This window comes from Pseudochaenichthys georgianus, chromosome 16, assembly GCF_902827115.2.
Source record: "Pseudochaenichthys georgianus chromosome 16, fPseGeo1.2, whole genome shotgun sequence".
In the NCBI taxonomy this organism is placed as follows: domain Eukaryota; kingdom Metazoa; phylum Chordata; class Actinopteri; order Perciformes; family Channichthyidae; genus Pseudochaenichthys; species Pseudochaenichthys georgianus.
The window spans coordinates 36375080-36389049 of record NC_047518.2 but is presented as its reverse complement, the minus strand read 5'-3'; the positions used below and the strand labels follow the sequence as shown (position 1 = coordinate 36389049).

The 13970-nt window shown below is 39.9% G+C and overlaps 1 protein-coding gene across 1 annotated transcript in view; it reads left to right on the top strand.

Annotated features, from left to right (window-relative positions):
- grik3 (glutamate ionotropic receptor kainate type subunit 3) overlaps positions 1–4638 on the top strand; it is a 104976-nt gene extending 100338 nt beyond the window's left edge. Inside the window, exons 14-16 of the mRNA XM_034102942.2 lie at positions 2950–3175; positions 3410–3660; positions 4343–4638. Coding sequence (XP_033958833.1) covers positions 2950–3175; positions 3410–3660; positions 4343–4537 — 672 coding nt within the window. The 3' untranslated portion in view covers positions 4538–4638. The remainder of the gene's footprint in view (positions 1–2949; positions 3176–3409; positions 3661–4342) is intronic.
- The last annotated feature ends 9332 nt before the right edge of the window (positions 4639–13970 follow it).

Genomic DNA, 13970 nt, shown 5'->3' with positions numbered 1-13970 from the left:
AATAATAATAATTCCTTGCATTTATTATAGCGCTTTTCCAGTGCTCAAAGCGCTTTACAGATACACACATTACACATATGTTTTATACATGCAATGGTCACTGTGGACAATACCCACAGGAGCAAGTTCAGGTGAAGTGTCTTGCCCAAGGACACATGATAACATTAGACCCAAAGTGTATGGCTATTATTAGACCAATTGTATTCAAATCTTCCAATTCTGATGTGTTCATACTCAAATGATTAAACAGGGTACAGTGGTTGGATGTGTATGATACCCCCACCCACCAGACCTGTTGTAATAGCCAATCCACACAGTTTAACCCAACCCAAAAACGAACATCTTAATGCATTACAGTAGCAATATTGTCAGGTCTGAGGACTGACACAAGCATAAGATACAAGGACTGTGTGTGTGCTCTCTGAGGGAGGGCTATATCTGTCTCTCTTACACACACGTGCCCAAACGATTATGGATTAAGTACTTTTCTCCTCATATAAGTAACAACAGCGATTATCCAACCAATGATACTTTGAAATGTCTGACAAGATCATATCAACCAATAAACCAACCGGAATGTGTCAACCCTAGTAGTTACACACCTAGCCCCTCAGCCTTTAAAGGGGACCTATCATGAAAAATGCACTTTTGTATGTCTTTAATACATATATGTGTCCCGGTGGCGTCTATCGTTATTCCAACCCAGTTTAGATCCCACTTCCGCATTACGCAAGCATCGACGCGGGGTTACGTCACAGCATCAACCTGGCGTTACATCCCTATGGTTACATCACTGCCTCACGCGGCACAGCTGCGAAATCTGAATCTGCGGCACACCCGCGAAATCTGAATCTGCGGCACACCCGCGAAATCTGAATCTGCGGCACACCCGCGAAATCTGAATCTGTACATCTGTGTGTATACATGAATAAATACATGTGTGAGTACATATAAGTGTGTGTGTATATGAATAAATGTATATATAAAATAGTATCATTAAATAAATATATATATAAAATGGTATCATTAAATAATGCTGTCAGATAAATGAAGTACACAGTAATAGACAAGGTTATATTCAATATTCTGCACTTACACCAGCTGATAAGATATTTAAAACGTATTTTGTTTGTCCTGAAAACGACATTTGAGAATACACACAGAGGCTATTTATAGATGATAAAACACCAGTAATACAATCTCAGGACTCTTGGATATGGCTTTGATTACTGGATCGTTTACTTTCAGTCAACAAATCATTTGGAAAGATAAAAAACAACTATTCAATATCCTGCTTTACCGCGACCGCTATAACTGCCGAAGAAGAAGTCTATGACGCTATCGCGTAGAGCTACGTTCTTGCGTAATGCGGAAGTGGGCGTGGTTAAATCTAAACTGGGTTGGAATAACGATAGACGCGTCCCGGTGTGTCGGGGAACTCACGCAGCGTCAGAAAATAAAACCCTCTCTCCCTCCGTACCCAAATCTCTAAAAACGGGGCTACAACGGAGCTGATCCTGATTTGTGTCCGATATGACGTAATATCGGAAATGTAGGCTGGCTTTACACCCACGGCCCAATCAGAAACGTTGCCATCAGAAACAATGCCCGACTGTTTTGGACGTAATATGGTCGATGTTTACATTAGCATCGCTAACACTCAGAGCTAACCTGTACTGGAGAGCATGTGTGTGAAGAAGCAGGAAATAAAAAGGAACTCACCTTGTGGTATAACCGGCAAGAGAGAAAGCCTTTGAGCTCCAGACTGTTTCAGAAATAATCCTTGATAATCCATGATATGGCGTTTCATCACGGCAGCATTTAGTTTAGACAGTAGCTGCCGGGTCCCGCATGAGCTCAGCCCCCTCCTTTTTCTTTTTTTATCAATTTTTATTTTTTTTTAAAGTTTAATACCCCAAATCAGCACTTTTGAAACAGGAAGTGAATTAGAGGGATATGAGGCATGGAATGGGTGATCTGTTTGGTATTTTGAGAAAAACACTTCATAGACAGGTGACCTAAAATACTACAGTACACCACAATACAGTGTAATTCTTCCTTCTACTAGATGCATTAAATAACTCACCAGTAAATGTTTACGTGATTGCTGAGCAGGTACTCTGATATAATGTAACATTTGAAATGTCAATGGCATTAAGATACAATTAAAATAAGCATGTTGCATAATCACTGCTGCCCAGTAGGTTGTCATGTCATCTGCACCCCTCTTATAGGGAGTTGTTGTTATTTTAAGTTTCACATTTTATGGAAAGCATAAGAGCGCAATAAAGTAAGTCAACTGCTTCAAAGGAAAGTAGCTTTCATCTGTTAAAAGGTTGAATGAAATTGGTGGTTGTACAGCATGCCATTTTGTACACTTAGCTGTACTGAGCTATACATGTTCCTCCTGACCTCTTCTTCTCCATCTGGACAGTGAACAAAATATCATTAAAATCTAGAGACAAAGATGCCAACTTGGCAGCTCTCCCTATACATTTTAATTGGTGCTTTTAAGTTTTAATATCAGACCATTATATCTCAGTTTTAAGCAACCTACTGTAGTTCCACATAAAGAGGGGCTTATTATAATAGCATCTTTCACAATTTGAAATGGCTTATAGTCTTTAGACAGTAATTATCTACGATTAGACATGGCATAAATGTGACCTCATATAAAATGGCATGAAATACCACATAGCCTGATGGAAGACTAATGGAGAGGCATTCTATTATTGCTGCTTGGGTAGCACATGAGAAAAGAGGTGCGCAAAGCTTCAATTTACTTTCCTGTAATCCTGTGACGATGGAGATCTGTAGAAGTAATCATATAAATCTATTTGGTCAATGGTAATTTTGTTGGAGCTCAACCTTTGTTTAGTGGTAATAGCATTGTATAATTGAACCATGTTCTTCTCACATATCTAACCTAGATCTTTCCATCCCTTACAGAAATCCAAGGTTTCTACATTTGAGAAGATGTGGGCCTTTATGAGCAGCAAGCCGAGCACTTCCCTTGTAAAGTCTATTGAAGATGGGATTCAGAGAGTGCTGAAGTCAGACTATGCCCTCCTTATGGAGTCTGCAACTATTGATTACATTACTCAGAGGAACTGTAACCTGACCCAGGTGGGAGGGCTCATCGACAGCAAAGGCTACGGCATCGGCACTCCCCAAGGTAAGACATTCATTTGAGACACCGAGCAATATAAAAATCCCCCGCTTTTTTTCTACGTTTTCTGTTGCCTTTTAGAAGGATGAGGATGAGTAATTACTTTTTAAACAATGCAGCATCATAATACATTTTTAGAAACCAGTCAGACAGCATGCCAAACCGTGTTTATGAGCCTTATTATCACAGAATCGAGCTGGCGCTTCTGCCAAAGTAAAACGGGCCTTATGTTGCTTTCAGGCTCCCCGTACAGGGACAAAATCACCATGGCAATCCTAAATATCTTGGAGGACGGGCGCCTACACATGCTGAGGCAGAAGTGGTGGAGTGTGAGCAGCTGCTTAGACGAAGAGCGTCACGAGACAGGCCCCTTGGGTATTCATAACCTGGGTGGGCTATTCATCGTGCTGGCATGTGGACTAGTGCTCTCCATTTTTGTGGCGATTGCTGAATTCCTCTACAAGCTAAGGAAGACTGCAGAACATGACCAGGTATATATCCCCATAAATTACACGCGAGAAATGTTCTTTATTTCATCTTTGTTGTGTTTCGGATGGATGGAAACCAAGTCAAACGTTAATTTAATTACGCTCCACTAGGATTTCGGTTTTATTCAGCCTCGATTTTAGCGTAGAAGTTTGTTATGACACTTATCCAACATAGCCTCTAACCCAACGCCGTGCTCTACTCATGGTTTTGAGTTCAAACACGTTATAAAGGGATTTGCATGCCCGTGGATAATCCCTATGAGTACTTGAGCCATAACACCACAACATGTGCTTATTTTATCAGGCATAATTGCAAATTGGAGCATAGAGAATTAATCCATTATTAGTCATTGGAGATGTCAGAATAGCATGAACTCCTAACTGTTCATAATCACTCATTTGTATCATGCAAAGTAAGTAGGTGCACGCATGCTCGTGCACCATACTCCTTAACTCCCCGGAGCGATATTGAACCGTGTCCAGACTACGTGGGGGGCTGGTGAGATTTGATTTTGCTGACAGCCATGGGCGCGCACACACCATCTGTAATGACCCAATGCATGTTGTGTGCTCTTTAGACTGTCAACGCTCACTGCTGTCAGAACAATTTAAAGCTAAGGCATTTACCCCCCCGTCCCTTTCCCCTCTTCTCGCTCTCCTCCCCTCATCCTCCCTTTTCACCCAGAGGTCTTTGTGCAGTGTCATGGTGGACGAGATCAGACTGTCGTTCACCTACGAGAGGCGGGTGAAACACAAGCCTCAGCCTCCAGTCATGGTGAAGACGGATGCAGTGATCAACATGCATGCCTACAACGACCGACGACTCCCGGGAACGGACAATATGAGCTGCAGCACTGGGATGACCCCCGTGTTCCCGTGACAATGTGTTCCCCCCAGAGCAAGAGCCTCCTGAGCAGCGTGTCACGGGGGGTACCAGAGACTAGAGACAATGGCATAGACGGGATAACCAGATTCACCATTAACCACAATGACATGGGGACACTAACTAAACATGGGCATCTCAAAATGGCAGCCTCAGCCACACAGGTATGACAACATTCACGACTGTATTCCAAACCACAAGAGGTAAAAGTAATATTTGCAAGAGGCTGGGGGAAGTCGATTTACCCAAATGATCAGTTTCAAGTCTGATGTTTACGTGCGCAACACAGAAACACAAGAAAAATATAGACTGTTCAAGGAAACAGTGAAAAGACTGACGAAATACGGACAAAAGCAAGAAGAAAGGCGGTGTTAAGAATGGCAATAAATTAGATATACATGGAGGACAAAGAGCTTTAGTTGATGATCAGTTTTGCCCCACAATTAAATGATAAAAAAAGTTCCTACTTTCATCCTGTTTTAGACAAGCTTCCAAATGGCTTTTGATGGCAGTAAATAATGTTACCTCAAACATGTTTTCGAGGCTTCAATGGTTATCTTTGAGTCATAGGCTACAGGTCATGAGACGAGATGTTTTGGTTTGCTGGAAGGACGAGTATCTGCAGTATTGCTGCTGTTGGAAACCCATGGAGAGTCAGAACTGTTGGAGTTGATTAACTATATTGTAACACACAAGCAATTCATTATAAATGCAGAGATTGATTTCAGCAAAAGTACATTCTATGTCAAAAGGAGTTTAAACATAATGAAATTAGATAAAATATTGATTGCCAAAGATTTGAATATTCATCATAACTAGGTTCAGTACAGTTCAGGCCAGGTCCTGCCCACCTTGTTTTTAAGAGAGCGCTAATATTGTGTTCAATGCAAAGTCAATATGAATGGTTGAAATGGGACTAAGGGGAGCAGTTTTTCCAACAATGCAAGGCAATATTAATACACAGCAAATGTTAATTTTGGCAGTGTATTTTACTTAAAAAAGGATTTCGAAATAGAACATCTCTCCTAAACACAATAAAACATAACTTAATGAAACGATCTTGATTTCTAAAAATCTGGTAAATACTGAGAATATAAACCAATTTTAAACATTTGTGTGTTAATCTTTGATCAAATGGTAGCAGGTCTGTACTTATAAATACACAGAAACATATTAGGTCACAGAGACAAAAAGATTAGATACTGTGACCTCCAAACTTTTTTTATTTTGTATTAAATGTACATTTACTGGTGCCATATCCATAAAACAACATTCTAGTCCATGTGTGGCTACAGGATTATTTAACATCCAAACTAATTCTGAAAACTTGCTTCAACAGTTTCTTAATTTGTGTGATTAATGCTTGTTGGCAGGAAACAGATTGTTAGCATCATGAAACCGATTAAGAGGGTTTGGTTTTAACTGTGAACACATTTTGAAGGTTATCTCAGACTTGAAAGTCACAAGCTTTTTCTGTTTAAATTCCCAACGTGGACAGAATAAATCTATATGTGTAGTGCGTGCAAATGCTGAACGATAATGTGATGAATAGATAAGATATGATGATTTTGTGTGGTCATGTTGACTTTCATGCCTTTTGAGTAAGTGTATATCTTCAGCAAATGTCATGCCGTCAGAAGATTGAGGAGTCTGTCAGCTGGGGGCCGAACGACCAGCAAACCTCTGTGAGGTTTACGATGTCGATACGTTGAGTCAAAAAAACACTTATCTATGATCCAAGGAAAGTCCAACCTGTAAAAGTTAGCATTGGTTTGGTAGAGATCCACTGTATAATTGTCTATTGATTCCCTTCTGCAGAGTAGAGTATGTAGATAAGATCAGCAGGAGAAAATGTATTTTGCTAAATTTATACTGTTATAAATGAATTCTGTTCACAGTCAAATATGTTCTAGAATAGATGCTATTTATTTCATTAGAGAGGTCACTTTAACCTACTTCCTCACTTTACCCCAGTTCCACAGCCCCAAACCTTTTTTATTTATTTAATGGAAATGCATTATATAATAGTATATTGGATAACTATCATCCAGTTGGAAAACTGTATGTAAATCCTCGTTTATGATGACCGATATTTCTACAAGGTGAACGTGAAATGGAAAGAATTTAGGGGACACTCTTCGAATAGGGAGACTTAGGGTTTATCTTGTGTAACTGGACCTTTACTGCTCTTAAAAATCCCAATTAGGACCTTGTCTTTGGCTGCGGCTGACTCGTGGTTACAAGACGTTGCTGTTACCCTCATGTGTATTGTAGCTTTCCATGGAGGTGATTCAAAGACTCAAGTTTGCTTGTATGTCACCTCTGTAATATTATGTGAAAATAATTGAAAAATTCATTATAATCAACATTTGTTGGAATTACAACAGGGTTTCGGATTTGGCTGATTCAGTCAGTTTGGTTACTGAATATATACATCTTTTTTATAAATTAATGTGAATAATAATGTCATTTTACACAAAAATTGTATGAAATGTGAGAGAAAAGTAATTCAAAATGTAAGCTACATATCCTGTGTTCCATTAGAAGTGTGTGATTATGAGTTTAGATTTTCCAGCAGTCACATGCCTTTTTATGTATACCTTTCTTTTTAGTTGCACAGCTTATATTATTTGGCAGAAAACCTCTCGAACAATACGATACATATGTTGGTACCAACCAGGGTTTTCTTTGTTGACATGCAGAATTTCTATGAATATAGTTTTTGTAAGGTTTTGTAAAAAAACAGGGGGGAAAAAGCGATCTTGTTTTCCTAGTAACTGTATGTGTTAAGAGAACATTAGAAAGACTGACATCCGAGTAGAACATGGGGAAATGGATCTAAATATTATAGAGAAGGTGTTGAATTATTTTCTTTTTAACACATTGTGAATAATTCAATTGTACAGTTTGCTGTATGGGTTATATGACATTTTAAATAAAAAATACAAACTTTATCTCCCCTACTGATTGATTGGCGTTTTGTCACCCTGCAAAAAACATGAACATTTGGCATGGTAAAGTGAAATGTGAGTTCCTTATCGTTGGATATTTACCATCTCTATGTTTGCCCTGTAATTAGAGTATCAAGCAATCATTAGGTTTTTAGGCTAAATGTACCATTACCATTTATTACCGCATTATAGCAACATGATACATTTAGATTAATGTGGATAAGATTTGATCAATGACAGCAGGGATCACAGCACTATCTAAATATAAGGTACAACCAATGAACATCAAAAGCACAGTGAATCATTAAAAGCAAGCAAATGTAATGGACCATAATATCAATTTAAAATCATTGACTTTGAAGAAAACTAAGATTCCCAAATTGTGCACCGCTTGTGTTCTGATTAAATATCCCATTGTGCATAAAGTACACATAACAAGCAATGTGCAGCAAGGTTTTGTTTAAAAAATATCATGCTGATCCAATTGTTGAATGCCAAACAATTTTCACTTTTGGGAGCAGCATTATGTGACTGAAAGTCAAATTGAAGGGGCACACAAACATGGTAAACACACTGCTTGGTTAATAAGCGTGATTACTATCGACAATATGTTTTGCCACATTTACTATTAAGGTCAAACAAAGCAAAACAGATTATACTACAAAACTCACAATGACATGATTCAGATCAGTGGTTCTCAACTGGTGGGTCGCGGACCCGTTTCAAGTGGGTCGCGGATGTGTGAGTGAAGAAAAAAAAATTGGAATTTTTATTTTTTTTGGGGGGAAAAAGTCAAACTTTTATTTTGAAGGCCCAATTTTCTAACGCTGTGCATGCAGTCGGCGTTGGACTGGAAGTACCGGAGACCATAAACGGTTTTGAATACTTCTGTCACGTAGTGATCATCTTCTCAAGTCCCCACGGAGAATAACTTTGCGGTATAACTCTTCTTTATACATCCATGGGTACAACCGCGGCACACCGTTTGGGAACCACTGCTCTATTCAGTGGTTCTCAACTGGTGTTGAATGGGTCACGGATGTGAGGGGGAAAAAAAGTGATTTTTTTTTTTGAAAACCTCTGTCACGTACTGTAGTGATCATCTTCTCAATAAAACATATTTGCTGATGTTTTCGGGTCTTCTGGCCAATCAGAATCAAGATTGTTGCCGGAAGTCCCCACGGAGAATAACTTTGCGGTATAACTACTCGTTATACATCCATGGGTACAACTTCAGATAAAAATGAACACATAATGAAATATGACCCCCGGTTTGAATATTGACAGGTCACAGAACAATGGGGGCTATCTACCCTTTTTTGTTGAATAGATTTGAGTGCTTCAAAATGTTGGGTTGCGATCTATTGACAAAGGAAAAAGTGGGTCCCGAGGCCTGACCAGTTGAGGACCACTGATTTAGATACTAGAGAAGAGATGAGCAAACAGCTGCCTGGGTAGGTAGCATAATACAGGTCAGTAACTTCAAAACAGACTAATGCATACGGCAGCTCTCTGTGCCCAACAAAAAGAAATGAAGGAACCTTTGAAGGCTGAACATCTAAAAGATCTCTCAAAAGTGTCTCAGGGACAGGTACACAGAGTTATTCAGAACCATGAAACCTTTCCGAGGTAACATACACTGCCTTATAAGAAGAAACCAAAAGGAGCCTTTTTAAAAAGCAAGGATTGTTTTAGTTTTTACATTTTGAGTAGACAAATATACAAGTATAGAAACAGCAAGCATGCAACAGCTGGATGTAAAGCCACTCAGGTCTATGAAGAAAGTCAAAGTAAACTTTATTGTCAATATGTCAGTGTGTGTGCACAGACAGAGAGATCGAAATACCGTTTCCCACAATCCCGAATACAAAAACAAATATATATAAAAAATATGTATGCAAATATGTATATACCTATATATACACAATCAAAAGATACATTATACACATGCACACATTAAGACCTAAATTAAAGCAAAACAATCAAAAATAACAGTCGCTTCAGAAAGCTGAGTATTGCAAAACTACAGAGAAAAAGCGGAAGGAATGAACGTGTGTGCCTTCAATTGTGATCATGACTGAATATGCGTCGTGACGTGAAATAGCCATCGACTGCAATAGGCAGAGTTTAACCTTGCTGGCTACTGATGGCAGACGTGCATGTTGAGAAAGCAAGGGGAAACCCCAGGCCACAGCGTTGAGGAGCAGTGGGCGCATAATGAGCGATGGGCAGGGGCCTTGCGCCTAATGGGAAGATTTATTATCTCTCACTATCAATTAATCCCTTCGGACAGACCGGGGCCAGCAGGAGCGCATCAGGAGTATGTAAAAGAGAGAGAGAGGGAGGCAGAGGGAGGACGGGAGCCAGACAAATGAAAAGAGAGATTTGAAAGGACATGAGAGGTTGAGGGAGCAGGAGCCGCAGGGCGAAATGGAAAGAACAGGAAAATGGCAAAGAGAATTAGAGAATGATTTGAAAACCCACACAAATTTGAGAGCTCTATCGAGAGCAGAGGGACGAGAAAAAATGGGTAATAATGACAAAGTCAAGAAGGATGAAAAGTTGTTAATAAGATAGAGGCGAAGTCCCTCCCCTTCCGGTGGAGCTCCATGGGACCTTATTTCGGAAAAATCATGCATTGAAGTCAATGGAGAGAGAAAGATTATCTTTTGATCCCGTTTAAATTGTGCCACAAATTACACATATGATGTTTGTCAAAACAATTAAAATGTGTCGTAAAACTGTGGAGTAACACATTGTTTTGTGTGAAGCTCTCAATGAACTACATCTCCCGTCTCGCCCCACACACCAAGACGGCCGTCACGTTGGCACATTTCACTCGAATGGTATTAAACGAGGTGAAAATCACTCCAAGTCTGGGCACGTTGAGAGCTGTACATACACACAAGGGGAGTTAGTCGGTTCCGTAAGAGCCAGCATGCGGGACCGGGATTCTGGGATTTGTAGTCTTTCTAGTTGCGTATTTTTCATAGTCTTATATTTAACAGTTTTAAGACAAACTGTGACTTTTTTGATGTGGAAATTATTTTTGAAGACTGACAAACATCATATGTGTAATTCATGGCACAATTCAAACGGGATCGAAAGATACGTTTTCTCTCTCCATTGACTTCAATACATAATGTTTCAGAAATAAGGTCTAATGGGCGGAAGTAGATGGGCGGGACTTCGCCTCTCTATAAGGACAAGAAAAAGGAATTTGGGAAATACATGAGATTTAAATAAAAGGGAGAGCAAATAATGAGTGAAGAAACAGTAGATAAAGAGAACTCAAGACATCTGGGAGACTCTAACTGAATGTTGATGACTGAACCAACACTGTGAGCTACTTTTAAGATAAGCTACATGTTCATGTTCAGCTTAACATAACAATCAGCTGGACTGCTGGATAAACAATGCAAATAAACTTTGGAAGAGGGTCAACAAAATAGACAATTTTAAGAAATGAGCCATTTTCGAAAATATCCTACACAGTGACTAAATGGATTTTAATGAACAATTATTCCATTCAGAAGCAGTTGTATGTGGTGGTGCTCAATTATGTTGGAGTGGCTTTTAAGAAAATGACTTTTTGTTCATAATGGAAAGTCTACCTTTCATGTTATGTTAATGGCCTCAGACTAATGTAGAACCATAACCTATTTATCGAGAGTGGTTTTGCATAGTGTTGCGTATGAAGTGCAGCAGAAGGATTGAATGAAAAGACTTGCTGTGCTTTGACAGTCCTCTATTCCAGTGGTTCCCAAACTTTTTGTGCCCAAGGCACACCAAAGGAAAAGTAAAAATCCCAAGGCACACCTATTGTGCAAAATAGCCCTTATAACACGTGTTATCACTCATATCATGTACAATATCTGTAAATGTGCATAATTATTTACTAATGCCAAATAAAATGTGACAAAGACAACTATATTACTCGTGAAATATTTATTAACGAAATATTTCAGAAATTAATTTGAAACGTTATCAAATTAGGCTTCATCAAAGCAGCAACACACTCATTTAAACCAGACAGGTCACAACATTAAAAATGAGACAAAGGAAACTCAGCACAGAGAACTGTCAATGCAAGGAAGCTGCATTGTCCATGGTCCTGAACTACAAATTATAAATGTAACATTTCAGTAGAGATGGGGTCGTTACTAAAAAAAAGTACATATTACAAATTACTAATATATTACACTACTTCGTTACTCTCTACATAAAGTAACTCGTTACTTTACTCGTTACTTTTCTCGCAGGGCCGGCCCGCCCCTCCCTGCAGGCAGATCACGCAGACTGCTAAAGTTTCAAATGTTCTCTTTAGTTCAGTTTCCATTGTCGCATAAGACTGATCCAGATCCTGAATGTTTCCCTATCTGACCGTGGCTGTCCTCTGTCTCCTGCTATCTGTATATTTTGCGCAGTCTATCTCTGCTCACGCTGTTGCGTCGGCGTGTTCTCCTGCGTGTTGGCCATGTGTTGCACTGGAACCAGACACCGCAAAGACTTCAGCTGAGCACGTACGAACTGCGCATGCGTGAGTGGCAATAACTCTCCTTACCAGCAGGCGGCGGTAGTGTGTATTTGTCATTCAAAACAGGCAACAACCGGAAGACAGAGAAGAAGAACAGACTGATATAAACAAACAACAAATAGCTTGTGCGGTAGCTCCACCTTAGCATGTGTTCTTTGCAGGTGCTTGTTGAGGTTTGACGTGGTGTTTACAGCAGTGGATAACAGCTTCTGGCCTGGACACAGTTTGCACCTCACCGTCACATTCCTGTCTATTCTTCGGATGAACTCAAAATAATGGGCATACCTCCACCCCTCGAGAGTTATCGCTGACTCAGCCATGTGTATGCAGCACTGCACGTGGAGATGTGGACGCGCAACTTGCGCAGATTACGTACATATAAACCTACAAAGTACTGATATAGTAAATTAAAAATAATTATTTTTGTGTAGTTGTATATTGCAATAATAACGTATGGTTGTCACAAAATCCCACGGCACACCCGGACTTGCCTCACGGCACACCAGTGTGCCGCGGCACACCGTTTGGGAACCACTGCTCTATTCAGTGGTTCTCAACTGGTGTTGAATGGGTCACGGATGTGAGGGGGAAAAAAAGTGATTTTTTTTTTTGAAAACCTCTGTCACGTACTGTAGTGATCATCTTCTCAATAAAACATATTTGCTGATGTTTTCGGGTCTTCTGGCCAATCAGAATCAAGATTGTTGCCGGAAGTCCCCACGGAGAATAACTTTGCGGTATAACTAATGAAGCTCAGCGCAAGTTCAGACAGGAAGACCCATCACTCCGTATTGCACGTCATGACAATACTCGCTCCTTTCACTAGATGAGAGAGAGCGCCACTCCTTAGCCAACCTATCACTTCCCTCCATTCACAAGCCTAATCATCGCACCTGTTAATCCCTCTATATATGCTCTCCCCTTTTCTACCAGCTGTCTTTCAGGTGTCAACGCGCAACCCTCCTCCACCCCTCGCCTCCTGCTTTCAACTCCACGCATGCACACACATGCATTTCCAAACATTTGGACTACCTATGTTGCAAATGTATTATCTTTTCAATTTACACACGGCATCTATTGCACGTCTGTCCGTCCTGGGAGAGGGATCCCTCCTCTGTTGCTCTCCCCGAGGTTTCTCCCATTTTTCCCTTTAAACTGGGTTTTCTTCGGAAGTTTTTCCTTGTACGATGTGAGGGTCTAAGGACAGAGGGTGTCGTATTGTCATACTGATATTCTGTACACACTGTGAAGACCACTGAGACAAATGTAATATTCGTGATATCGGGCTATATGACTAAACATTGATTGATTGATTGAACTCAGGACCAAGCTTAACCTTCTCCCTTCCAACCGGACCTAACCACTTATCACCACCACCAGTGTCTAGACCCGGGGGGGTTCATCGGAAACGGTTCTTTCCCTTCCCGAATGATATCCTACAAAACCTGGGCGTAATCGCCAAACGCCATTTCGTTCTTTTGTTATAAACTATCATTATGTTTCATTTATATAATGTGACGGATAATAAACATGTATTACATACATCACGTCTCTCCTGATTGAACTCGTTATACATCCATGGGTACAACTTCAGATAAAAATGAACACATAATGAAATATGACCCCCGGTTTGATGATTGACAGGTCGCAAAACAATGGGGGCTATCTACCCTTACCCACAAAGTAATTCACACAGACAAGTTCAGCTGTCAGAACAAAGTGAAAAACAAACAATGGCATGAAATATTAATAAAATGTTGGGTTGTAATTTATTTATTTATTTTCTGCTCAGAGTGTACCAGAATGCATAGTTTATATGTTAGTATTTCTAAAAATCTCCTGGGGTTGGGTTTTCAGCATGTCACGTTTTTATGTGATACAGTTCAGCTTTGATTCCATCATCTCATTAAACCTTTTTTTAAAGCATACTTTAGTTCTGTGA